We start from the raw sequence: 25072 nt of genomic DNA, 5'->3' as shown, positions 1-25072 counted from the left end.
CTTTTCCATTGTGGTTTATCACAGGATATTGAATATAGTTCCCTGTGCTATATGGTAGGACTGTCATCTAGTAATTTTGATTAAGGGAAACTAAAAGCAGCCCAAACAATGATACTAGTATCCATTATTTTAACTCTTAGCCGGAAAGGACTATTTTAAGGCTGGCTGCTGCATCACATAGGTTACAAATAACTATGTACTACTTTTTCATAGATAAAGCCCCTGACCTTCAAGAAAGATTTAGGGAAAAAAAATTCATCTCTTTCTTTCTTAAGAAATTTTTTTTTTAACTACATCTAAGAAAGAAAAAGTCAGTATTGATATATATGCTGCTTGAGCGAAAAGGCATAGGAAAAAAGACAGTGTATACCCATTAAATTCCAAGAAATATGAGGTAAAAAGATAAAATCTTGGGACTTCCCTGATGGCACACTGGTTAAGAATCCACCTGCCAGTGCAGGGGACACAAGTTCGAACCCTGGTCTGGGAAGATCCCACATGCCGCGGAGCAACTAAACCCGCGTGCCACAGCTACTGAGCCTGCGCTCTAGAGCCCGCGAGCCACAACTACTGAAGCCCGTGCGCCGCAACTACTGAAGCCTGCGTGCCTAGAGCCTGTGCTCCGCAGCAAGAGAAGCCACCGCAATGAGAAGCCTGCGCACCGCAATGAAGAGTAGTCCCCGCTCACGACAACTAGAGAAAGCCTGCACACAGCAACGAAGACTGAACACAGCCAAAAATAAATAAATAAATTTTAAAAAGATAAAAATCTTTGGATAAGCCCTAAGTTTGTACAAAGAAGCTAGATTTGCTGTTCTGCAGAAAGTGAGGGGACCTACTATATAACATACAGAAACAATTTAATGACTTTTCGCAAGACTATGACTCAAGCCTTGCTAAAGCTTCATATTCCATGAAGGGATCGAAAATGCCAATCCATGCAACAACAGGTGGTTTTTTCTTCCTTTATCTGTTTTTGTGGTAGTTTTTGTGGATTTCTGGCTGGATGTCGCAGTCAAGGGCCAAGAGGTTATCCAGGAGTTCACCCCTGTTCTGCCGGAAGTAGGTCTGGAGGATGGTCATCTTCTCCTGGGGGTCCTCCACTTCAGTGCTGCAACTGCCATGGGACCCCAGAGCCGCGGCCCCCTCGGCCTTGAACTCCTTCTCCCTCTGCAGGCGGTACTGTTCACTGCCAGCCTGGGCTGCTGCTTGGCCTGCTTCAGCCTCCGGTTCTTTTCTTGTGGTCCTCGGCCACCTCCTTGGCGGCCCGCTTCTCGGCCTGGAGCAGCTGCTGGGTGCCCTGCGACCGACTGGCCACGGTGGCGGCGATTCCAAGGCGGCAGAGAGCGGCCTAAATCGGCTCGACCGTCCCCTCGGGTCAGTTGACCCAGCCGCCCAAGCAGTACAGCTTTTTAAAGAAGTTTTGCTTGAACAAATCAAGCTGCATTTTCAATATCGGCTACTGGGTTTGTTACTCTTTGTCCATCTGCCGTGGTGCTTCCCGGCGCGGCAATACCTGTTCTGTGATTTTATGCCGTGCAGCCCTGCCTGCCTCCAGATGCTCCCTTGCCTGCTGGGTGCTTCTCTGTGCACCGTGGCCGTGCCTTCCTGTGTCACTTCTGCTAAAGGGCTGGATCAGAAAAAAGCAGAAGCAAATCATTGAATTTGGCAGGTCTTCACAAGTTGCTTGGACTGTCCAGTTGAATTGGAGGTTGATTTCCTTCTGTCATTTGGCCACACTGTAGCTTTCTCTCTTCACCAGGGCGAATCAAGACTTCCCAGCGTCTCTAGATAATAGTGACTTTTCATGCTGGGCCTCATGCAGTTAATTTAGCTCTCACTCGCTGAAGCTCTGGTGCAGGTGATCGGGTTTCAGGGTGGTTCAGGAACACTGAGGTCACATGGGATCCCCGAGCCTCAGAGGAGAGCCCCGGCCGGCACCTTTCCCCACTGGCCCTGGCTTCTGTAGCAGGATTGCTGGGCCCAGTGCCTTTTCCTCTGCTTGGCCTCCATCACTCTGGCCACCTCCATTTCTTTATGTGAAGACAATGGTTATATTGCAACGTCAGCTTAAGACTGAACACTCTCAGAAATAAAAGATGTCAGGGCTCAGGTGACAGAGAAAACCCCTTCCCCTTAGCATTGCTAGGAAGTAAATTCATCTCTTGTAGTCAAGGTAATTTTAAGACTAGGAAAAGACGGCCTCAGTTGCTCCGGGTTTATTGGACGGGAAGCAGAAGCTGGCCTGGGAAGAGTTATAACTTTACACCTGCAGCCGGAGCGGAGTATGAGTTGTGCACTTGCAGAGAGAAGGGCCAGTGCTGTTTGATCTTCTTTCTGCTTTCCTTAGCAAGAATCCTTAGCGATGGGAAACATGCCCCCTGCCAAGGGGACGGTCCTCACTGCTGGATACCCACCCTCCCCAGTGGAGGCTGAGGGGTGGCCTGAGGGAAAGTTCTGGACCTGGCCTTGGTCCTGGGGGACCCAGCCCAGCTTTCCAGGTGGAGCTGCCTCTCGAGGCAGCTTCTAGTTGGTTGCTGTGTTGTCACTGCAAATGGTCGGTCACTCTATGCTGTGACACGAGCTCACGGGAAGGAGAGGAAACAAGGGTGCTTGTGCCGTGCTTAAAACGCTTTGCCAGTGAAAAGTAGACTGATACCTTCCTCTGAGTTACACAGGCCATGTGTGAGATGAAAACAGCCTCTTTATTTATCTGGTGTTGCAGATTGGCTCTTGTGTTTGGATCAAATCATGCAGACAGGTATTATTTATTGAGAAATTTGGAAAACCTCTGGTAAGCATCGATAATGTGATTACCCCACCCCTACTGTGAAATCCTAAGTCTGAGCACAGATAATACGTGAGCTGTTACATGTAAATGGGCTTCTCAGATATTATTTCCAACATCAATTTAAGGCAGAGACCCTAGATTTTCCTCCAGAAAATTTTCTGCTGTTCTTGCTTCCCAGAATAGCCCTTGTATTTTTTTCCAGAGCACCTCACCGAGAGTTTGGCTACTTATAACATTTTAAACTCGACTTGTTTATCTTGGTGAACTTTCCTGGCTAGCAAGGAAATCCATCATTATGCTTGGGTCCAAGTGAGGAAAAAAGAACCTTTTGTATTTTTTTTTAAGTCTATGTATGTTAATTTTTGTAGATGGGAGCTGGCCGTGAACACATTCTCTGGGTTAATGATAGAACGTGTGTGTGTGTGTATAATGTATATAAACTTTTAATGATGGAAAATGTCAAATATACACAAAAGTAGAGAGAATGGTATAAGGGAACCTTTCTGTACCCCTCACCCTGCTTCAACAACTAACCACACAATGGCCAGTCTTGTTTTGTCTGTCACACAGCCTCATCGCCCAAGCTCTTACCGCATTATTGAAGCAAATCCCAGAGTCATATTTCATCCATAAATGTCTCTCCTAAAGTAACGGACTCCTTTTGAAAACATAACTATAATACCTGTGCCACTTAGTAGCAATCTCTTAATGTTGTCCTTTCTCCAGCAAGTGTTCCCATCTCCCTGGTTTGTTTGGGTCCGGGTTCTGACAAGGTCCACACCGTACGTTTGATTAGTGTGTCTCTTAATCTCTACCCTCCTCTCCTTTTTTCTTTTTTCCTTCCTTTCTTCCTGCTGACATCTTATTTGTTGAAGAAGCTACTTTGCTTGTCCCAAAGAATTGCCCTGATGCTGGATTTTGCTGCTTGAACGCGCACGGCGTCACTTAACACGCTCCACTGTCCCCTGCTATTTACGTAAACGGGTGTCATTAATCCGAGAGGCTTGATCTGACTCAAGTTCAGTTTCATTTTCTTTTCCTTTTGGTCAGGAGGTGCACACTCTCTGGTTGTCTCTTTTTTTGTGTGGTGTGAAGATTATTAGTGGGGTCTGGCATTGTCAGCCTGATACATCCATTTGTAATGTTTCCCATCAGCTTTTCACGTAATGCTGTGCACGTGTAGACACGAGGTTTCAGGATAAGTTCCCGAAGGTGGGTTTGCTGGGTCACGGGGTAAAGGCATTGGCCGTATTCTCCTCGGGAGGGTGGCGCCATTTTGCATTCCCACCACTAGTAGATGCGTCTTCCTGTTCCAACCACGTGGCCAGCACAATGTGTTGTCACTCACGCTTTTGCATTTCTACCAGTCTTATCGGTGAGAGATAGTGTCTCAGTGTCGTTGTAATTTGCATTTCTCTTGAAGCCCTTTATAAACGTCTTCAGAAAACAGGAGCAACGTTTACAAGTCATGAAAGTCTTCAGAAAAATCAAACTTTTCCAGTGAGAGAGCTACTGGGTATCGCTGCCCCAAAGTTTCTGAAGCTTGTTTTGAAAAATTGTCTTCATGTAACTCATGGCTAGCACCCGGGGGCAAGGGGGGAGGAGCTAGAATGAGGATGTCCACAGCTTCCCAAATGGGTGATGCCCAAGAACGTGCTGGATGTGCCAATGGGTGGGGGAGAGCTCCCTCTTTAGTGACGCTAGACCTCCTGGGCGTCTGGAATGTTCCTCCTGTTCGACTGTGAGGTGTCCTGCAACCGGGAAGCTCGTTTAACATCACTTCTCCCTGAGTTTCCCACGCTTCTGTGCCACCGGAGCTTCTTCCCGCCGTGCCACCTGTAACGTCCCCAAGTGCTGACGTGGTGGCTGCTCGTCCTCACACCAGCCATGGGGTTCTTGTAAAGTGTCTCTGCTGCGTGGCCCCTGGTGGCTCTCTCACTTAGAATATGATCTAGACTGCAGATGAGTTGGCCCCCATCCTCACCTCGTTCCCCCAGTCTCCCCCTCACTCACCTGCGTCAGCCCGCAGTGCAACTCGCAGCTCCTTGTGCCTGGAACTCTCTCCCCAAGTCTCGTGCCTGTCCCCTCCCTTCCATAGTTCTCTGGACAAATGACATCTCGCCAAGGTCCCTGCTCACCACTGTATCTAAAAAGCAGCCCTCTTCCCACCCTCTATCCCCACACCTGGCTTCGTTTTCCTTGAACCACCAGTTGCTGCCTGACCCGGTGGTTTCTTTCTTGTCATCTGTGTCCTCGCCTAGTGTCACGCTGTGCGAGGATGCGGACTTGGCCTGGTTCCATACTCGGTCCTCGGGATGCAGCCAGCTCCGGGTGCAGGGCAGGGCTTGGTGGGGTGAGGGGACCAGCCCGGGGGCCGTGCGGCACTGCTCTTGGGACACCGGGACCCCCTGGGCCAGGGCCTGGGCTGCGAGCATCGGGGAGGTCTCTGCATCGGCCCAGGTGCCTTCTTATTAACTGCCCTCTTGCGTTTCCTTCTCTGCTTCTTACTGTGTTATATTGTGTTTTAAGAAATCCTATTTCTATCACTGCTGTTCAGATCACAGAAAGGGGTGCTCGTTAAACGCGCCAGTACCCACTTTCCGTGAGGTGTGTTCTTAGCCCCTGGGTCAGCCTCTTTGCTTTGAGCCTTTTAATTGCTTGATGACATTCTTCCGCTTTGGGATGCTGTGATGAAGTTAAGCCCGTGTGTCTCCTGCAATAAGAGAGAGTGACTGCACTCTGCGGACCATTCGATACCACACGAGGCAGCATTAGACCTCGGAATTAGCATTTTCTGTCCGAGGGGATTTAGTGGTTTCAGAAGAGAACGGGATTGTTCACAGGTAGTGCAGGCTTAGACCAGCAGTATCCCATTACCGTAGCACAGAAGCTACAGCCCATGCTAAAAGGCCAGCGCTCCTCAGATAACAGTAAAACATACAGAAATGGGGGCGGAAACAAAAAGAGCGTTGTTCCCGTCGTGAGACAGGTCTGGCGTTCCACGCAGGACCGGCTGCTGATAGAAAGCTGCCGGAAGCTTTGTGAGGGTCGTTCAAGGCCCCCTGCCAGGGCTGGTGATGTAAAAGGTAGAGTTGTAACAACACTTCTCATTCTTGGGGCTTGTGATGTGTGGTATTAACGTGGAATATCTTTCGAGACCTGGCAGCCCTTTTCTTCAAGATGTGGGTTTAAGAGTCCATTTGGTTTTACTTTTGTCAGACCAGTTCTCTTGACATCTTTTTTTTTTAATTAATTAATTTATATTTATTTTTGGCTGCGTTGGGTCTTCGTTGCTGCGTGCAGTCTTTCTCTAGTTGCGGCGAGCAGGGGCTACTTTTGGTTGCAGTGCGTGGGCTTCTCATTGCAGTGGCTTCTCTTGTTGCGGAGCACGGCCTGTAGGTGTGCGGGCTCAGTAGTTGTGGCTCGCGGGCTCTAGAGCGCAGGCTCAGTAGTTGTGGCGCACGGGCTTAGTTGCTCGGCGGCATGTGGGATCTTCCTGGACCAGGGCTTGAACCCGTGTCCCCTGCATTGGCAGGCGGATTCTTAACCACTGCGCCACCAGGGAAGCCCTTCTCTTGACATCTTAAGTTGAACAACAAATATGGACACTTGAGGGCAGTGGGAGGGGGAGGTTGATGAGAATCATCTTGAAGATGCTTTTTTAGCGGTGTGTGGTCAGCATTTGAAGCTGTGCCTTCTTTTCTCTCTAACCGTTTCTTTCAAAGGCAGCCAGTAAAGAGCACCAGTTTACTTTGGGACAACATCTGACTGGCTATGTGGGTGGCCCTCAGATTTGACACAATGTGAGTTTGGAGGCCTTGACCCTGAATGTATTGCTAGCCCAGCAACAGAAGAGGATGAGTGTGGTGTGAGGGGCCTCAGTGTGAAGCTCACTGTGCCTCTTATTGGCTGTGTGACCTTGAGCAAGTCACTTAACCTTCCCAAAGCTGCTGCAGAATGTTGAGGGGTGAAAAGTAAAGGCTGTGTGGTCTGTGTCCTGGGTTTTTTTTTTTACACCGGGTCTTAGTCCATTCAGGCTGCGTAACAAAGTGCCATAGACCGGCCGGCTTATAAACAACAGAAATTCATTTCTCGTAGTTCTGGAGACTGGAAGTCCAAGATCAGGGCGCCAGCACAGTCAGGTTCTGTGTCTGGTGAGAGCCAGCTTCCCACTTCACGAATGGCCATCTTCTCGCCGTGTCCTCACATGGCGGAAGGGGCAGGGGAGCTCCCTGGGGCCTCTTTCATAAGGGCACTGATCCCATTCATGAGGGCTTCTCCCTCATGACCTGATCACCTCCCAAGGGCCCCGCCTCCTGATCCTGTCACCCTGGGCATTAGGATTCCAGCGCGTGGGTGCTGGGGGGACAGAAGCATGCACATCACGTCGCACTGCGTGATAACTTGTATTCTTACTAATGCCGTCTTTTGTTGAGCCCTTGTCAACTTTCCGTCATCTTATTTGAGATGTATAAGCACTGTTTTGAGCTCTTAATTAAAATTAAAAAAGGAAAAAGCTCTTTGGCAGTCACAGATGTTATGATTTTCTTCACGAAATGGAATATATTGATATTTTAGAAAGTACCAAATCATTGAGTATATCCTCCGAATTTGACCAAAGTTTTAGAGGGAATTTGGAAAAAGGGAGAAAACTCCCAAATAAGTGAATTTTGCAGATGCGATGGGAGAGGGTGCCTGTCCTTTGAAGTTTTTGCTAGATGATAAAGCAGGTGGGCCCTATCTTGGCCACTGTGAGCAGGAGGGCACCCAGGGGTAGCAAGGGCCATCGCTGCACCTGGTGATCCAGTTCGGGCTTGACACCTGGGAGGTGTAGGTTTGAACCTTGGCTCTGCCAGGTCTCAGCTTGTCCTCTTGGGCTACTTAATCTCTCTGAGCCTCAATTTTTCCATTATAAAGTCTGAGAAGATTGTGCTCATCTCATAAAACTGTTGAGGGGATTAAATGAGATGACAGACATAAAGCATGCAACAAGACTCTGTCACCTAGTAGTAGGTGCTTGATACACTGAACTATTTTAATATGCTATTGATATAATTATATGATTTAGTCAAATAATATGTACTGTATCAAATATGGCTATATAAGGTTATACTTATATAATAATAACTTTTTACATAATTATATATTCTACAATAATACGTAACTATTTTTAAACAATAGTGTTTCAGAGATTCCTAGAACTTTGAGATCATCTTCTCTAATAGCTTTCACACCTTTTAACAGTGGAATCTTTTCCCCTTTCCTTCCCCTCAAATGACACCTTCTGTGGAAGCAGACTGTCTGAGACGGAGCAAAGGGACGGCCTTGCCGAAGCAGGGGTGAGGGTCTCCGAGCCCTGTGTGGGTTCTCCCTTTACTCCAGCTCACCACTCCAGGACACCCTCGGGACAGAGTGAAAACAGCTGCTCTTGGTCAATCTTCATTCCTTTTCGAGGTCTCAGAGCCACCTGGGTGGAGCTGAGGTCAGGGCCCGGGTCCGTGGCCTTAAAGTTGAACTTTCGTTCTCCGACGCGCTTTGCAGTGTCTGCCGATGCGAGGCATTACAGGGTTGCGGATCCCTCTCCCTGATGGGAATCGGGGCCTGTTTTCCTCCAGGTAGCGGCCATTCCCATTGTAGATGCTGGTGCCTTGACAGGCAGCTGGCGCAGCGCCTGGCTTTACTGATGGCTGCACTTAGGCTCTGTAGCTGCTAAAAGCTGTAAGGAATTCACAACACCTAAGTACGAAGCTGGAGCTGATGTGGTTAGCATCTTACGTCGCGGCCTTAGCAGTGGTTGTGTGTCTATACTCTCTGACCATTTGATTAGCACTGATGATTAAGGAATTGAAAACATTTAGTTCAGTGCAGTAGAGTTTCATTTCTCTATGTGGGTGTCAGTGTCAGGTGACGATCCATTTGCTGTATTTCTCATTCTGGAGGAGCCAGTAGGCCTGGTTAGCAAAGGCATTGGTCATTAACTGTTACAGAGAAATCACACTTTTTTGGCCTTGGGTTTTTTGTATGGAAATGATGTAACCCTTTTCTACAGACTTCATCAACCTATGTGGGTTGTGGTTTGTGACATTAAATGAGATGTATTGGAAAGCCTTTTATCAGAAGATGGATATAAGGAGATATTATTACATAAATGAGTCTAGATTCTCTCTGCAAGAAAAGTTGGGCCACTTCCTAGACAGATGCAGTGCTGGGAGATGGATGGCCTTTGTTCCTGCCTTGCATTAGAGACTCCTGGTTCTCCGTAGAACAGCTGAAATGGAAAAACACATGGCCAGGTCATGCTGGGATGTAGGGGTGTCACCATTCAATGTGTGGGGTCCCCCAGTGCATCTGTATCCGCTCTCCAAGGAAGAGGACTCGGGACCAGGTTTCATAAATATTGTTTGTTGCAGATGGCAATCATAGCGGTGCTGTTGAGCCCTGAAGCCCTATTCCAAAGGGAGGGAATGATTTCCTGCTTGTTCTCTCATTCCAGTGGTGCTGATAGCTCAGATCAGCTCTGGTGCTGAGCTTTGCTGTGAGTTGTGACATTTGTGGCCAGGAATTTGTTAATGATAATAAAGTACCGGAGTTGGTGCATTTTTTACTTTTTCTCCCATGAGTAAGTAGACTGAGCATTATCCTGGTAATAATAATCAGTGCAGACATTATACGCCAGGTCTCTGCTAAGTAAGCCCTTTCCTTACATTTCTCATTAAGTGGGAGGGACAGTTTTAGTGTCCTCATCTGAGGCATGAGGAAACTGAGGTTTAAAGAGGTGAAGTGTCTCGCCCAGGGTCCCACTGTAGAGCTGGAGTGTCACCTGTACTCACCAGCATGCCAGGATGCTCTTGTGAGTGGAACACAAGGGCGTTTGGGCTGGCCGTTAAGCATCTGGATTTTCGGGTAACATGGGGGAAGCAGTTTAGAGCTAGAATCTGTGTCATGGTGGATCTGGTGACTTTCCAGAGAAGGAGTTCATTCTGTTTCTGGACCAAAGTCTCTTCTTCAGCCCCGCGGGCTTCCAAGGCTTAAGACTTAGGTATGGAAGATGTGACCAAGGACGAGCTACAGGAGGCTGCCTGCTCTTTGTAGGCCGGAGCCAAGCCTAGTCTCGGCCAGCGCTCTGCTTCCACCACCCAGAACCAGGCCTTGTGCGCCCCGGGGTGGGCTGGCTGGAAGGAAGGAAGGATGGATGGAAGTTAGCTTGAATGCGAAGCATGAAGGAAGGATGAATGGATGTTTGAGTAGAAGGGGAGTAGTAGATTGAGAGAGTGATAAATTAGAACCAGAATAAAAGGAAGATAGAGGAGCCATAAGAGTTTCCAACTTTTGTACAGGGTGTCCCTGTTGAAAGTTCACTACTTCTTGCTGTTTCCCATATATTCTTCTTGTACACAGATTTCATTTGTATGTTTATTTAATAGACATTTTTGACCACTAAGCCAGATGCTGGGGATAAACGAATAAGACATGATCCTGCTCTCAGAGAGGGAAATTTAAAATTTCAGGAAATTTTTAAGCCAGTGAACTCGTTGCCTGAGCATTAGTAGAGAACACGGGAACCCTGCCTGGAACGTCCTCACCTGCAGAGGATGCTCTTGGAGCAAAGGGAGCCGTCCACCAGCAGTCTCATCTGGTGTTCACCACGAACAAGGAAGGTCTTATGGGATCTTTGTTTTTCTTTGTCAAAACATTGTTTTTAACTGTTTCCCACCTTTCTCTGAAGCTTTTAAGTTTTGGGTTGTTACTGTTTAATAGAATGTTGTAATCTCGCATAGAATGACTCATGTTTCTTTTCGAACCAGGATTGATCGTAAGATGTCAAGTGCTCACACCAATTACAAACTGGATGAGGCTCAGGCTATAATGAGCGAGCTCAGGACCATCAAGAAAGCCATTTGTGCAGGCGAGAAGGAGAGGCGGGATCTGATGCAAGTAAGAGGCCCGGGTGCTCTTCAGAGCCCACGTCCGTCTGTCTGCCCACCTGCTTATCTCTTAACTTCATTTAATAATTTAAAAAAAATATATATATATATATTTACTATATATATATTATATACTTATTATATAATCACACATATTTTAAAGACATACATGTATGTATGATATATATGTATATATGATATCTTCTGTATATGTGTGTGTACATATTTATAAATATTTAAAAATATGCGTATTAGTTTCCTAGGGCTGCCATGACAAAGAACCACAAACCAGGTGGCTTAGAACAACACAAGTTTATTCTCTCCGAGTCTGGAGGACAGAAGTCTGATATCAAGGTGCGGCAGGGCCACGCTCTGTCTGAAGGCTCTAGGGGAAGCTCCTTCCTTGCCTCTTCCAGCTCCTGGGGGCTGCTGGCAGTCCTTGGTGTTCCTCGGCTTGTAGACGTATCACTCCAGTCTCTGCCTTTGTCATCACGTGGTTTCCCGTGTCTCTGTGTATGAATTTTTTCTTCTTATAAGGACAGCGATCATTGGATTAGAACCTGCTCTAATCCAGCATGACCTCATGTTAACTTGATTCCATCTGCAGGCCTTCCTTCCAAATAAGCACACATTCCAGGTTCTGGGGGTTAGGACTTCAACATATCTTGTTGGGGGACACAATTAAGGCCACAACAATGGGTGATACATTTGTATTGTTAAATAATCAAAATAATTCAACGTCTGTTGTAAGAGTTGCTGTCACCCCATTCTCTCACCTCCTGTAGCTGCTTTCATTAGCTTCTTGTACACCCTTCCAGACACTTGAAAGTGTGAACACGTGGCCAGCTGCCCTCGCAGAAAGCCGGGCCTGTGCCTGCTGCCCCGCGGTAGCTTCCGCACCTAACCGTTATGCCCTGTACCTTTTCCCGTCTCTGGACTCAGAGTTCCCTCCTTCCTGGATATGGCTGCATAGTATTCCACCGTGAGGACAGACTTTTTTTCATTGTAGCTTTATATTGCGTTATTTTTTTGCCCCTTGAACTCCTGCAGTTTCTGTTATTTTTAGAAACAGCTGAGTTTTTTCAGATGCCCATGCCGGGCTCCTGCTCGGTGCCGGAATGCATCTGATGCTCTCTGTTGTGGCTTTTCTTTTCGGCTCAGCACACCGAGTGAGCACCTGGTGCTGGGAGGCATTTGTCTCGATTCTGTAGCATGTAAGACACAGAAGGACATGGGAGCAAAGCTCAGACTCATAGGCCGAGTGCAACAGGTGCGCACATGACTGCCTTGCCCGGCAGTGCTTCCTAACGTCAAGGGCGTGAGGCTGGAGTGTCCCTAGGCTGCTCGTTCAATTGCAGATTACCAGACCCTACCCCAGGTCTCCTGGATTAGACTGTCTGGGGTTGGGACCCAGAAATCTGTATTTTCAGGTGCCCTGTATTTCCAGGTCATGAGAGGTAAACGGTCAGTTGTTAGATTTTCTCCGAGGCCTGGTAGCAAGGAGAACAGCGGCCGTCTGCCGAGGCCTCTGTGTGCCGCACTGGGCGAGGTGCTCTGCGGACATCACCCATGTGATCCAAGCCCAAACCCTGGGGTGAAGCAGGTGGTACTTCACCCCAGGGACACGGAGGCCTCGCCCGGGACGTGGAGCTGGTGTCCCTGCCCCGTTCTTTCTGAGAGTGCAGAGCTGGCCAAGCCACCCAGTTGCCTCGAGTGGGTTCCCCACCACGGAGGCTGGAGATAGAATTTCTGGAAGAAGTTTCAGACCCCAGCATCTTCTCTGAGATGCTCCAGGGAGACGCACAGGCAATGTCTTCATCTAGTAAAATCAAATAAGTTGTTTCATCTTTGTTATATGACTGTAGCAATCTTGGCCCATTCCAAGACGCCTTTGTCTAGATCCCGAGGCAGCTACCTGGGGTACACTGCGCGTGGGCGTCTAGTGTCTGCAGGAATATCTGCTGAATGTGAATGCATTCACAAGTCTTTTATTTAAAAAATTGTTTTTCATGTTTTTCTCTTATTTTTTTAGATTTCTTTTTATGGGGGTATAGTTGCTTTTCACAGGTCTTTTAAAAAATCTTAGAAAATCTGATTTCTCTTTAACTTTTACCCAAAAGGGTTCCCTGTACCAGAATTTATGCTTACTCTAATTTTTGGTAAACTGACATCCATATAAGATGACTTTTGACCCTGTAGCATTGTGACTGAAAAGCCAGGTTATAAGAATATGTAAATATTGTCTGGGAGCTGTTTTCACCTTCTGTGTGGTACTGAAGACCTCAAGGCGGCATTCGTCTCTGTTGGACTTATTTATTGATAGACTATTTTGGATGGAAATACTTTCCCCTCTCCCCTTTGCTCTGTTGAGGTACACTTGACAAATAAAATTGTATAAATTTAAGGTGTACATGATGGTTTGATATACACATCTATTGTGAAATGATTACCACAATGATTACCACAATAAGTTAACACATAACTAACACAATTAGTTAACACATCCATCACGTCACACGGTTACCTTTGTTTTTACATGGTGAGGACTTTTAAGATCTACTCTCTTAGCAACTTGCAAACATGCGCTACAGTATTGCTAACTATACTCACCATGCTATGGACATGAGGTTCATGAGATCCAGGGACTTATTCCCCTTACAGCTGGGACTTGGTACCCTTTGACCAGCATCTCCCCATTTTCCCCAGCCCTCCAGCCCCTGGCAACTGCCTTTCTACTCTCTATTTTGAATTTGGCTTTTTTGGAGGGAATGCTTATTTTTTCTTTAGGAAACACAAAGGTTTAAAAAACCGTAGAAGTGGTACCACAGTTCTCTATATTATTCACATGCTGCCAGGAGGACTCAGTTGCCGTCTGATTTAAATTACTACGAGTTTCATGAAAGGTGCATGTGCTGATCGACATTTCTTTTGAATCTCGTGAGAATGGAGTTGGGGCCGGCCTGCTCTCCAGTAATGAAGCTGCCCACCTGGAACAGGAAGGAAATGACCGCTGTGAAAGGGAAGAGAAGCATCGCCATCGCTGCTCAAGTCTCTTGTTTCATTCTGTTTCAGAGCCTGGCCAAGCTGACTGATGGCTTCAGGAATAGCTGTTCTCTTACCGACCCTCTGCAAGAGTTCCCTCCCAGTGCGGGCGCGCTGGGCGAGTCTTTACCTCACCAGTTCTGCGATGCTGGGTCTCAGACTGAGGTCATCGGCGAGGTACGCTCACTGGGCAGGGGGAGGAACTGAGTGTGCTCAGAGAGAAAAGGACTGCTTTCGTGTGGCCGTCACCCATTTCTTTAAATTTTCCACTTTCCCTTCAAAAATGTTTTGGCTTTTGTGCCATTAAGTTTGAAGAAAGAATACTGTTTTCCACTTCTAGCCATCTTGAAGGTTCAGGGGCCTGGGAGGCAATTGAATGGCTTATTACCTCTATCCTTGTGATTCGCATTCTTAGAAAAGGCAGAATCCTTTTGAGAGTTGAGTCTAGATGTTTCTTGGCAGACCTATGACTTTTTAGAGCATGGATCAGCTAACTTTTTCTGCCAAGGTCCAGATAATAAGTGTTTTAGGCTTTGCTGGCCATGCAGTCTCTGCCATAGCTACTCAGCTGTGTTGTCATAGTACAGAAGCAGCCGTTGGCCATATGTGAATGGGTGGATGGGGCTTGTTCCAGTAAAATTCCAATAAAACTTTATTTACAGAAAGAGGTGGTGGGCCGGATTTGGCCTTCGGGCCATAGTTTGCTGAGCTCTGGCTTAGGCCAGTGATTTTCAGAGGCTTTGTGGCTGTGTCACTCTTGGCTTATACTTTGATGCTATTTCTTATTCTTCTAAGAGAATGTCAGGAAATTGAATTGAATTGAAATTAATTTTGTTTGGGACTTGGAAGAATTTCATAATGCCCCTTTTGATAATTAGTAAAGCCTGGAGTTAGCCACAAAAACAAAATTGGCAACCATCATTTGAAGCAGGGTGGTGAATACTTAAAGACACTACTGTTGTAATGGCATTGAGTGAAGTTTTACATTTATTTGTTAGAAATGGAAAAACAGTTTGGATGGCTTCTTTTTCTTAGGGCTTACTAAGTAAAGATGAAATATCAATGGAATGCAGAATGCCTTCCTAAAATTAAATAAATAAAAAGAAACAAAAAGAAAGGAAAACCATTGACTAAAAAACTCTGGATTTTAAATAATTAGCTGATATTTTAAAATGTCGACAAATAGTGCCTCTTTCAGGGGTGTATAATATAGGAAATAATGCCTCTGTGTCTTGGATGTCCTGAACTGCCCTATTTGCTGTGTTCCCCTCATTGTTCTCAAAAGTACACTTGGACATTTTTTGACTAGGTATCTTGGTTTAAAACAGAGAAGAATCTGTAAGTCAAAAATGTCTGGCATTTTTGCCTAAAGATTTTGGCATGAGAGAAGGAAAAAAGTATGATACTTATTGAATTCCATGAATAATTCATTGCTGCTCAACATAAGGTTAGGATTAGAATTTTTAGAGACTCTTAACTAGTTTGAGAGCAACAGGTAAGATCGAAGTTTCTGTAATGATTTAGCTAAGACTTTCTAAAAATGTCAGATGGGGAGTGGCTGGTTATACAGCTATAATAACTTCAGCAGTAAATTATCATTGTTTATGAGTTTACTGGGGCTGGCCCTGGCAGCTTCATGGCTGTTACCTCAATTTACGTAGTGGTTTCCATCTTCTTTTGACAGACGAGGGGGTCAAGGTGCCAGGTTACCTAAGGTCATGTAGCCAGGGAGAGGCAGGTCTGGGTTTGAATCAATGTCTCTGATCCCTAAACCTCTGTGTTTTCTACTACATCATGTTATAGAAAAATATATCAAAAGGCTATAACTGCATTAGTTAGCTATTGCTGCATAACAAAACATCCCCAACCTAGCATTTTAAAACAGCACACTTTTATTATCTCACATTTATACTGTGGATCAGGAAACTGGGCTGTGTCCTCTGCTTCAGGGGCGCTCAAGAAACTGCAGTCAAGGTGTCAGCCAGGGTTGCAGCCTCATGGGAAGGCTTGACTGGGAAGGGTCCACTTTCAGGCTTACATGATTGTTGGCAGGATTCAGTTTCTCACAGGTTATTGGACTGAGGGCTTCTGTTCCTTACCATATAGACCTCTCTAGCACGGCAGCTTGCTTTGTCACAGTGTGGAAGCCAAGAGAGTCTCCAGCAGGAAGGAAGTCACAGTCTTTTGTAATCTAATCACAGAAATGACTTCCCATCATCTTTGTTGTATTCTTTTGGTTAGAATCAAGTCATGGGTCTAGCCCACTCTCAAAGGGGAGGGATTTCACATGGGATGAATCCCAGGAGGTGAAGGCCATTGGGGGCCGTCTTGGACGTCTGCCTACCTCATGTAGTTATCACTTTGAGTTAGTTTTGTGGGATGGGCATTGATGTAATCAAACATGCTTTTGGAGCCCACGGCTTTGCAAGCACAGATTTGTAAGCAGTACAAGCCTAATGTTGGAATTTAGCAGTTGGGGTACATGTTGTAGGGCTATGTAGGATCCATGAAGCAGGAACCTGTTGGATCCGTTTGGCTGTAGGCTTTTTTTTTTTTATTAAAATGTCCATTTCATTCTCACAGAAGAGTGCAAAATCAGAGCTTAGAGGTTCATAAATAGCATTGAGAAGATGTTTAAGAAATGACATTTATTTGTCTTGATGAGTCGGCTTTAGGGGTCTCTAATGAACAAGGTGACAAGGTGACAAGTAGCTCATATCCAGTGTAGAGAGTTTCTGCAGATGCGGTGCTGCAGCCTAAATGCATTTACGTTGAGGACACTGTGGAGAGAGGCCTTGGGTGAGGCTGCTGAAACGTGTAAAGTCGTGACACCTCTCACTGGCGAGTGCTTATGGTCTCGTATAAGGCATTTCTTCTTGCCATTCAGGGCGATAAAGATATAAGGAAATTCCCCATTGACCTGTCTCAAAACTCGTATCAGTGAATTCATTGCCAGTCATACAAGTAGAATATTTCCAAATATTTGTCGACACGAGGTCATTTAAAAAAATAAAGACTTAGTAGTGGCCGTAAGGTATGGCCGAGTAAGGTCAGATCTACAGATGGAGCCGATTTATTGAAACTAGAGTCATATATTTCCAGGAAGGAAGGAAGAAGTAACCAAGGTGAGCTGCAGTTACCTCTCATACAGGTCTTGTTTGTTTTGTTTGGGAATTTGTTGGCTTCAGTGTAATTGGTATGAAAATATTTAGGTGCAACTAGTGATCGCATCAGAGCTCCTCATTTCAACTCTTGACTCCTGAGGCGAGGCGGCCAGTCCCAGGCTTTTCCGTGCCTTCCTTCCGTCCTTTCACCTTTGATTCTTTAACGGGCTGCATGGCAGTCGAAGGAGTCCCGTAGCCAACACCTCACACAGCTAGTCCGTCTTCTTCGAATTTTGTGACTTTTTAGGAGAACACCATTGTTTTGTGTTGATTGAGGAGTGAGAGCATAGACTACACTAGGCGGGATGATTTTTTTTTGCTTTTCTATCAACTTTGAGGAATTCCCTATTTCTTTTAAAACTTAATTTGTTGTTGTTGCTTGGAATCACACAATAGATGAATATATTTCCACTGGTTTAAAAAAAAAAAACCCACCAGTGTTGGGACAGCAAAAGTGTTCCCAGCCCCACTCGCAACCTCCACTGACCAGAGGTGGCGGCTGTAATTTGGTGTGTTTCCTTCCAGACCTTTGCAAAATGGAAATTGGAAGGCGAATTAAAATATTCTTCATTGTTGCTGGAAGTTTAAGTGAATTTTCTATTTTGAAAATGTTTTTAATGTGTCTCCCCCATTTTCTTTCTTTCTTCTGTTCCACAAAGTTCGTCTTTGATGATAAAACAAGGCTCGTGGACCGAGTCAGGCTTAACTGGCAGTATGAGGAAGCCAGAAAGAGGTAAGAAGCTCCTTTTTCAAACCTTGCCCTCCTGCTTACTTCCTTTCTCCTGTGGAAAGTGGTTTCGCGGAGTTCCAGCGTGTGATTTATCCACTTCTTATCAGAAAGCAGTGTCTGATAGAGTACAGAATTAAGGTTCTTCATTTATGCGTAGCTTCTGAATACATGTGACAAAATTTCATGTGCATTAAAATGTGAAACTCTCAATATTGCAAACAGTTATGAAGACGGGATTTAATAAAAACAGAGACTTTTCCGGCTCTCCTTATCCTCTCAGGTAGTTCAGAACCCCCTCCCTGCCTTCCGACTGAGCATCAGTCCCTCAGACCAGCTTAAGCAAACCTGGTTTTTGAATATGTGGCTGCTTATTCCATAGGTTAACAGAAAAAGCCACGTATCTTGGGTTAAAAGACAGTTTAGAAAGGATTAGGTCAACGGGTGATAGCGGTACCTAATCTACATCATTTTGATGGAGAGAATTGAAGCTCAGTCGCTTCTGTTGACCTGTGTTGTCCATCACCCGCCTTCTGAAAATCGGGACTTGACCTTGTGTGTGCATTTTCAAAATGTGTCTTTCCCTCCCTCCCTCCCTCCCTCCCTCCCGGTCTCAGCCAGGGTTCATGGGCAGCACTGCCAGGTGGGCTGCCGACCTCGCAGGCACAGTGTCTTTAGCCTGTCACCTTTCTCCCCATGTGCACCGTGTTCAGTATTCTGACCCTGCCCTAGCTTTCATGTTCTTTTTTTAGGGACTTTCTCTCTTTTGTGCCTTCTGGAAAGAGTCTTAAAACCAAATTATTTCAAAATATGTGCTTCGGAAAGCTGTGAAGGCTATCTTTTTCAAAAAGTTTTGTTTTTTTTAATTCTTCTTAAAAAATATGGAACGCTTCACGAAAACCTTTCTTTAGTCACATACGAACTGCTGTCTGGGGGCGCGGGGAGGAGGAGCGAATGTCACGCAGGGGGCGGGCAGGGGGAGGGCGTGGTTCTGGAAGCGAAATAGGCGGGCCGCTCAGTGTGGTGTATCATTCAGGGATGTCTGGAAATCCGCTTTGTTACCTTTTTAGCAAATGTAAAAATAGCAACAGAAGCAGATCATCTGACTGCCTGCTGGAGGGCCGGCTTGAGCTGCTGCGGCCTCTGCCCAAAGCACCTCTGCCCGGTCCTCCCGGCTCTTGCTCTTCATGATGTCCTTGATGCGCTCAAGGCGGGCACTGCACTTCCACGCAGACCGCTTCCCTCGGCGCCTGCTTCCCCGGCCTCACGCATCCCTTCTCAGGAGCTCGCTGGCTGGCATTTGTCAGCCGCTCTTGTCTCTCCTCAATATTCCTCGGCTCCTTCCTGCATGTTTCTGCTGCACTGTGTGGGTATCGGAATTTGCTGTGTTGTATTAAACTACAGAAAATTGACGGTTGCTACACTTGACATAATCGTTACTGTTCTGCTGTGACATTTACCAACCACAGCAAGTGATTTCTTTGTTTTCCAGAGATGATGTCGGTACAGAGTGAGTAACTTTTTAAATATCGAAATAATACATTTGGGCTGAAAGTCCATTATTTAAGAAAATTATGCAGGGGAGGACACTGCACTTCATCAGTATCTTCTAAATGGAAGGAGTATTTCAAGGTCACCAGAACCTTGTTAGGAAATGCGATGCAGCTGCAGAGGAGGGTCCTGTCCCCAGCGCTTCAACCTTTATGGGACAGTAGGGGCTTCTCAGAAACGCCTTTCTGGGCTGCGTTGGCCGCATTTAGAAATCAGAGATGCGTTGTAAAGACGTCCTGGGGTCCTGGGTTGGCTGACACAAGCACTGCCTTGTTCTTTTCCCACTAGCACAATGGTTCCCAATTGTGGGGTGGGGAATGGGGGAGGGGTGCGACGGCCCGACTTCACACCCGGCCCCGGTGGACTTCTGGCCATGTCTAGAGACGTTGTTAGTTGTCACAGCTCTGGGGTGGGTGCTCCTGGCATCTAGTGGGTAGAGACCAGGGATGCTGCTCAGCATACTACAGCGCACAGGACGGCCCCCAAAAGAGAGTCTTCCAGACGTCACTGGTGCTGAGGCCGAGGGCCCCTGCCCTGTGCTGGAGGATCGTGCCGTCTTAGCCGGGCAGATCTGTATGGGTGACCCCAGGAGCTTCACACACATCCCGCAGCAGTGGGCACAGAAGCTGCTGCAAGGCTGGGAGATTCTACTTCTGCCCAGCACCTGCCCTGTTCCAGGTATTGCGAAGAAATTCTGTGGTTTATGTGATGTCATAAAGACATATGGTCTTTGGGACTTCCCTGGCGGTCCAGTGGTTAAGACTCCGTGCTTCCAATGCAGGGGCCCGGATTCAGTCCCTAGTCAGGGAACTAACATCCCACATGCCGTGCAGCTCGACCAAAAAAAAAAATATATATATATATATATATATATATATATATATATATATATATATATATATATATATATATATATATATATAGTCTTTAACCTGTTTGGGAGATAAACTCCCCCACAGCTAACAGAAATACGTGAGGGTGCCAGTGGTTCTGCCTGGGGATACCCCAGGCGGTATCTGGGGTGTGTGTGTGTGTGTGTGAGCACACACAGTACATATATGTTAGACACACAGGGTTCAGAAACATGCACATATATGCTTGTACATCTGTGTACACATAAATAATACATGAATACATTGTTTTTGTCAAAGATGCAATCACTGGAGACCTCCCATCTTATCCTCCTCTCTAATCCTACCTCTCACCATTAATGATTTGCTCTGCAACCTTCCAGTTTTTACCTGAACATTGAAATAAATGAAGCTCAATATAGTTAAATACAGTATATGATGCATAGCTTTCACAATGGTCGTAGCCATCCTCTACGGATGGACATCTAGATGATTCCAGTTTTTCCTTTTCACAAATGGTGCACATCTATTTATAGTCCCCAGCCTTGCAGAGATGGCTGTTTCCTTCGACAGATACATAGCAAGGAAACGTATGGGTCTAAAGACATGTCCATTCAAAGTTCGGATAGATACCAGTGAATCGTCTTCCAAAGTAACTTACACACTTTACACTGCCACCAATGGCAGTTGAGAGCCCTGATTTCTGTATCTCCTCCTCATCGTTAAATACCACGATTCTTTGTAAATTTTTCTGGAGTGATGGGCATAGATGTTCTGTCGCTTGTCACGTGCTTTTTCCCTGTTGAGAATGGTGCACTTTTGCACTCATGGTGCAGTTGAGCATAATTTTGTGTGACTTTTGGTTAGTTAAATTGCCAGGTCTGAATTTTTTTTCAGACAAGTGCTCCTTTCAAAACATGTTAGATCCCATCATCCACTACGGGGTGGGGGTGGGTTTTGCACGCCCCCCCCGCCCCGGGGGGATGTTTTTGGTTCTCATGACTGGAGAGAGGGTATTGCTGGCATCCCGGGCGGGAGCCCAAGGACGCTGCTAAACAACCCACAATGCGCCGGACGGTCCCCACAGCAAAGATGTGGGTGGCCCAGAGTTTCTTTTTGCCTTCGAGAAACCTTACTCTTGAGCTTCTTATCTTGCTCCGAAATCCCTACTGTGTGTGGACATCAAGGGCTCAGGAGCAGGTCTTCCACGGACTCAGGGCGTTAGCCTCGTCCAGCCACGTTGGCCCTCCTGCATGCCAGGCCTCACACCGTCCAGGCGCGTTCCTGATTTAGTGCTTGGAGTTGGCAGAATAATGCTGCCCCAGATGGCCTAATCCCCAAACCTGTGACTCTGTGCCTTCCATGGCAGAAGGAACTTTGCACATGGCCTCAAGCTAGAGATCTCGAGATGGGGAGATGACCCTGGATTATCTAGAGAGGCTCAGTGTAATCACAAGGGTCCCTATAAGAGGGAGAAGCAGAGAAGGAGATGTGAGGGTGGCAGGGCCTCGAGCCAAGGAATGTGGGCAGCCCTTGGAAACAGCTGCGAAATGGCTTCTTCCCGAAGCCTCCAGAGGATCCCAGCCCTGCTTGCCCATTTTTGACGTCTGACATCTGGAACTGCAAGGTAATCACGTGTGTGTTGTTTTAAGCCACCACGTTTGTGGTAATTTGTTACAGAAACAAGAGGAAACTAATACAGTGCCCTCTGCCCTCCCTCGCTGTTTCCTCTGCCTGCAATGGAATGCTTGGCCTCAAATGGTCACGTGGCCTCTGCTCTCCTTCTGGTCACTGTGTCAGAGACGCTTCTCTGATGATCCTGAATAAACTTGCACTCCCATCCCCACCCCCATCACCCTGATTGTCCCAGCAAATGTAATCACCCAACCTGTTCTGTACTTATGTGTTTGCTTTTTTATCGTCTGTCTTTCCCTGCGAGAATGGGAAGCCCGTGAGGGGCAGGGGTTTTTGTCTGTTTAGGTCATTGCTATAATTCCAGCAGCTGAGTACCTGGTGAATATTTATTGAATGAGTAAACGGGGTCTGCTTTGGTCACGCTTGCTCTTTGGCCTTCACCCCTGCGAGTGGGCGAGTGGACAGAGTCCTGGGGCCCAGTCAGCTCCGGGCCAACTGCTGTGTTCCTGGCTCCCTTCCCCAAGGCCCTCGTCCTGGTGTGAGCCGTGGGATATTTCCCCTTAACTTAAGAGGAGAAAGGGCATCTAGACATGCATGTCTTTAGGGATCTGACGGAGGCAGGGCACAGTCACCTCATACATCATCATTCCAAGCTCGGCTTATGCTTCCTGGGCCTTCACGGTCATTGGAAAGGGCTTGTGGTCTTGGAACCCCCTGTGATGCGTCCTGTTCTTAGGTGTTGGAGAAAATGGCCTTGGAGCTGGGCCCTGAGGGATGCTGGAATTCCGGCTGCCCATACGTTGAGGAAGGGCTTTCTCAGTCCAGGGGGAGCAGGGATCAGGGCGGAAAGTTGTATAATGGCAAATTTCTTAGGGGTCAGGGAAGAACGGCCCCTGAGAGAGTTCTCTGGGGCTCGCTTTATGGTCGACCACTTAGAAGATGGATCTCAGTTTTTGATAATGAGTTCGGTGCTTTCATTGTACCTTCTCCTGCTTAAAAACATCCTTGAAGGGGCTTCCCTGGTGGCGCAGTGGTTGAGAGTCCGCCTGCCGACGCAGGGGACACGGGTTCGTGCCCCGGTCCGGGAGGATCCCACATGCCGCGGAGCGGCTGGGCCCGTGAGCCATGGCCGCTGAGCCTGCGTGTCCAGAGCCTGTGCTCCACAACGGGAGAGGCCACAACAGTGAGAGCCCCGTGTACCGCAAAAAAACCCAAACAACAACAACAACAACAAACATCCTTGAAGCGTTCTTGTTGTTGCCAAGTCGTTGATTACGGCACCCTGTGTTTGGCAGTCTGGATCTGGTCCCCTGATGTGGTGGCAGTGCCTGGCTCCAGTCCCCGTGGGGTAATCATATTTGGCCTCCAGTCACTGAAATTGCTTACAGTTAAGGCTTGACTGGAAGGTGAGTGAGTTCCCGACTTGTAACCTACTCAGCTGTGGTCCTACAAGTGCCAGCCACATCTTGCAAGACGCTAGACTCAATACCCCTTGTAGTGTGGTCAGGACAACCCTACGATCCCCGCTCCTGGTATACATGTGACAGTTAGGGAGGGTCATGGTCATCAGGTGTCAGGAACATAGCCACCCAGCACCAGGTCAGGGATTTTATTCCAGTTGCCTTTTCTGTGTGTTTTTTCAGATTGCCTCTAAATGAGACACATGATTAGAACAGCGTAGACTTGGGAAGGGAGCAACAGCAAGCAGGTCTTTGCCAAGAACTAAATCTAGAACCAACGTTAATGTTCCAAAACCTGAGTAATGAGGACCACAGTCAGAGCACAGTGGCTTTGAGTTTCTGTCCAGGGACTCTCCACGTGGCCACCTCCATGACAAGCATCATTGGAGAAGGGTGTCCCACATGCAGGAAAGCATCATGCCCCCCCGTTCACCCACCAGTGCGTGGAAGAGAAGGCATCACTTCTAACGGCAGTGTTAGCGCAGAAAAACGCATCCTTCCCTTCTCTCCCACTCCAAGGCTTTCATTATTTTAGTGCCACGTTCAGTGTTCTGTCTTTTCCTTCTGCTGCCCCACCCTTAGATGTCAATCTGAAATCATTCCATTTCTGAAATCATTCCATCCTGCGAAGTTTAGCTTTCCTACTACCCTCTGCAAAAGCTCCTGGGCTTTGCCACTTCTAAGTGGAGAGAAGTTGATGCACTTATGTATTTCCTTGTATATCTAGATTCGAGATTGTTTCTCAGAGTTGGGAAATCGTCAAAATGCAGTAAATGTTCTGGACAATGAGGGTTTCACGTACATTCAGATTTAAAGGAAGTTTATGGAAGTGGAACTTACAATTCCAAGCAGTGGTGTGATTTCTAGAGAATTCTCTAGACCAGACCGCCACTATCATGGTGACTAGTTTTGTGTTTTCAACTCTAGGTCATGTGAAATGTACCCAAACAACTGCTTATTCCTTTCCCTTTAGGAACATGGCTTTGGATTCCCAAGGCAGACCTTATGATAGGAATATTTTCACATTATTGGTTAAAAATTTGAGAATTTTTCAAAGCCAGTTTGGAGGAGCTAGTGTTCTTGAAGCAATCCTGATGACTCAGGTGGCTCCTTATTTTTAGTTTATTTATTTATTTATTTTGCGGTATGCGGGCCTCTCACTGTCGTGGCCTCTCCCGTTGTGGAGCACAGGCTCCGGACACGCAGGCTCAGTGGCCATGGCTCACGGGCCCAGCCGCTCCGCGGCATGTGGGATCCTCCCGGACTGGGGCACGAACCCGTGTCCCCTGCATCGGCAGGCAGACTCTCAACCACTGCGCCACCAGGGAAGCCTGGCTCCTTATTTTTAACCTAAGAGCACTTGTTCCAGAAAGTGGAACTGTACTGTGCACAAACTAGCTGTTTCCATAGAAACACTCGCGGTACTGATAGGAACAAAACATTCGGCCCGTCCGGTTTCTCCGTGTCTCAGTGTTTGTTGCCAGGACGGGCCCTGCTGTTCCTCAGTTGTCGCTGGTGTGGTATTAGGGTTCCAGCTGAATTTGATCAGTCCGTTGGATTTTCCCTTCATTTCTCTCATGACTGTGTGTTTGGGTTTGGGAGTGGGGCACGGCTGTGAGAAACAAATGAACGCACCTTCTCCATTCAGGCCAAGAGAAAGAAGCCTGGAGACGATCTGCTTTTCACTTAAAGAACTCACTCTCTGAAGATCTGTTCGTTCAGAGGGGACAAGATGTGAGGGCAGGGAGGGATGTTGGGGTATTCGTAGGCCCTTCTTATGCCACACTTCTAGATTCAGACTCTGTGAATCTCCAGTGTGGGATAAAGAGCTGAGCCGAATGGACACTGGTTTATTGATATTTAGTTCGGTGAGCTGAAGTGATTTCACCATCCATCTGACTCAGATCTCAGCTGAGACTTTGTTGA

General features: G+C 46.9%; 1 protein-coding gene and 1 pseudogene across 1 annotated transcript in view; one reads left to right on the top strand and one right to left on the bottom strand.

The window, feature by feature from the left end:
• Positions 1–25072, top strand: part of WWC3 (WWC family member 3) — an 80152-nt gene that overhangs the window by 18360 nt on the left and 36720 nt on the right. The window contains 3 exon segments of the mRNA XM_033850048.2: positions 10597–10726; positions 13789–13935; positions 17582–17655. Coding sequence (XP_033705939.1) covers positions 10597–10726; positions 13789–13935; positions 17582–17655 — 351 coding nt within the window.
• On the bottom strand, positions 967–10424 carry LOC109548875 (V-type proton ATPase subunit G 1 pseudogene; annotated as a pseudogene).

The sequence above is a fragment of the Tursiops truncatus genome, chromosome X (genome assembly GCF_011762595.2).
Source record: "Tursiops truncatus isolate mTurTru1 chromosome X, mTurTru1.mat.Y, whole genome shotgun sequence".
In the NCBI taxonomy this organism is placed as follows: Eukaryota; Metazoa; Chordata; class Mammalia; order Artiodactyla; family Delphinidae; genus Tursiops; species Tursiops truncatus.
This window is presented reverse-complemented; position numbering and strand designations above follow the sequence as displayed.